The sequence below is a fragment of the Ruditapes philippinarum genome, unplaced genomic scaffold (assembly GCF_026571515.1).
Source record: "Ruditapes philippinarum isolate M1 unplaced genomic scaffold, ASM2657151v2 ctg751_1_1_1_1, whole genome shotgun sequence".
NCBI classification, from domain to species: Eukaryota; Metazoa; Mollusca; class Bivalvia; order Venerida; family Veneridae; genus Ruditapes; species Ruditapes philippinarum.
In genome coordinates, this window is record NW_026867209.1 from 86,686 (window position 1) to 89,434 (window position 2,749).

The following is a 2,749-nucleotide window of genomic DNA, read 5'->3' on the forward strand; positions in this document are numbered from 1 at the left end:
ATATCTCAAACACTAGTCGGATTTTTTGTTATTAGTTACAAGCGATACAGCAAAAATAAAACCATGTTCTTCTTTTGTTATTCAATTTTTGTTATTCAAATTAAACAGGCAAAAAACACGAACTTTAATATTTTCACAAACTGTATAAATAAAATTTATAATCAATTTAAAGACAAATCATGACTTTTGATCAACATGTAACACATTTATGTGAAACAAAACAATAAATTCAGTAGAATAAATCATTTAACAACAAAATAAAATATCAAACCTCATTTGCATCCGCCCTTCTATATTGAATATGACGTCATCCAGTCCATATAAGAATTATGGACCGGCCCCGGTCTGTATGCGGTTTATGGACCGGATGACGACATATTAAATATAGAAGGGCTTATGCAAATGAGGTATAATATATGCAAATAATATTTGTTTGTCTTTTTTATTTGAGATGCTCTATGTCTCAAACAGACTCAGACATCTTTTGCATCAGTTGTTTATTTATAATAAGTGAATCGGAAACGCATTCGTCTAATAGGGACATTAATGCAGAAACAGTGCTACTGTAATATATCCCCGCGGCAATAATACTTCCAAGTACAGGTACAACAAAAGTTGTAACTTTCTCGGCAACTTCTGATAAAGCCAGGGTGCCCACAAAAGTAGCAATCGAACGTACAGACGACAGTGCTATTTTCCTGGTTATGTTCAAATACTCTTTAAGATTTTCGACACTTATTTCTAGTAAGCGTGCATTTTCCTGCAACGATTTATCATCAAGGCCGAATTGTTGTTTGTAAAATTTGACTTCTCCAATGATGATTGCTGTATCTATAACAGCACTCACTCCTGGCAAAGGAACTGCTGCACCAACTGCTGAATTTAGTGCTACAACCATTATTCTTTTTCTAAGTGCACTCCTTTTTCGATTTATAAGATCTTCTGTGAAAATTGTCATAGTTAATGCCATTGTTTTCTGTTTTAATGTTGGCGCTTCACTAATCATAGTTTCTATGAGGATTGGAAAATCATAGTCTAGAACCAAACGGTTGTCGATAAGGTAAACATTTACGTTTTCAAAAGATTCATTCGCGACTTGTTGTGTCATTTCTTTCCTTATTTTATCAACTGTGTCAGATTTAATAGTCCCGAAATCGTTTTTGTTATTCTCTACATCTTCATGCATTTTTGTACGAATAAAAAAGGAACTTTTTCTTAAGTTAAGAACTTCCTTTGCTAACCAAATATCGTTTTCAGTAAAACGTTTCGCTGTTATTATAAGAAAAAAAAATCATACTTTTCGAAATCGACTTTTTCTAATACGTTTCTCTCGAAAATTTCTTTGTACCGATTCCCGGAAGATCCAAAGTGCAATATTGTTATTGTTTTGATGCTTGTATGGAATTGGTTCCATAGTCGTTTCATTTACGCCAACCGCAGCTGCACCTTCAGAATTTGCTTAAAGTCCTCTATAACTATTTATAAATGAGGACTTACCAACCCCTGAATTTCCTGTGACAGCAATATTTACGGGCACCTCCCTCCATTTGTCAATGTCTGCATCAACTTTTTCTTTTAATTTTGACATTCCGCCACTTTTAAAAGCTTCTTCATTTTCGGTCAAAGTCGTCAAGCTCTTGGAATTCTTGTGGCTTATGCTTGCTTGCAGATGCACCCATTTTGTTGATAGTTAAAGGTAAATAAAAACCTGAAATGATAACAAAATGTTGAAATTGCACTTCTATTTATTCATATATTTGTCACATGATAAGTAGTTTTGATCAATATTACAAATCATTTACATTTGTCCTGGCATTTTACAAATGAAATCCTAGAGAACAAATGATTAAAAGAAGTAAAATATTGATTCCATAACGAATTGAATTATTTATTATTATTGTCCTTTTGTGTGCTTTCAGAGTGTAGTGTATTTCTGAATTTAGGTATGACCTCTACGTATGGATGCATGTGCATCTGTGGTGTCTCAGTAATATCGATTTTTCTTTTGGTTATATACATGAAAATAAATGTTACAGTACAATTTTCTGTTGGTAAATCTACGCATATCTATAAAAAATATATGTGTGTTCAATTCAGTATTTTAGAGACTTTATTATTTCATCGCTTATTGTAAATAATGAAATTGTGATTTTCGGTAATTTTCTATTTATATCTCCCTGATTTGAATAATGGGTACATTTTATACGCGCAATTAAAATGTTACTGACATTCACACTTTTTAATTTATTTATATATTTGTTTGATTCTTAATATCATTTTTTTTGCTTGAATAACAATGTCTGTTAATTGCTTTGTTATCAAGGACCTTTTCAGTTTGTACATATTTACATAACTCGTAAAAGTTTTTTTTAGTTGATCTTGTAAGCATTCATTTCCATTACAGTGGCGGTTTTTTTTCTTCAGGCCCTGCTCACAGGGCTACAGCCCTAAGCTCAGCCCAAAGATAATTATGTTTACTCGCTGAGCCGGAATATTTTCATGACAGCTTTGTGCTTTATTGGAAGTAGTGTACTTCCTCAGCAAAACTTTCAATCAATGTCATCCGGCCTGGGGCTCGTAATAGATATTTATCAGTTAACATGCTTGATTGACTACGAAAACTCTTATTAAAATTAATTGAAAAGTGTGATTTAAAGGAATTAAAAAGGGTGGCAAGTTTTTTTAAGAATCTGAGGAAGTAATTTAAGAATACAAATGTGACTGTCTCCTCATTTTCCAAGTATCTTTA

General features: G+C 32.4%; 1 protein-coding gene across 1 annotated transcript; it reads right to left on the reverse strand.

Moving 5' to 3' along the window:
- Positions 1-463: 463 nt before the first annotated feature.
- LOC132735308 (interferon-inducible GTPase 5-like) lies at positions 464-1,186 on the reverse strand. Its single transcript, XM_060722250.1, has one exon. It carries the CDS (start codon positions 1,184-1,186, stop codon positions 464-466), a length of 723 nt encoding a protein of 240 aa, XP_060578233.1.
- Positions 1,187-2,749: the final 1,563 nt, after the last annotated feature.

Excerpts from the sequence above, each read along its gene's own strand:
- LOC132735308 (XM_060722250.1), bottom strand. The coding sequence starts at position 1,186 with ATGCATGAAGATGTAGAGAATAACAAAAACGATTTCGGGACTATTAAA.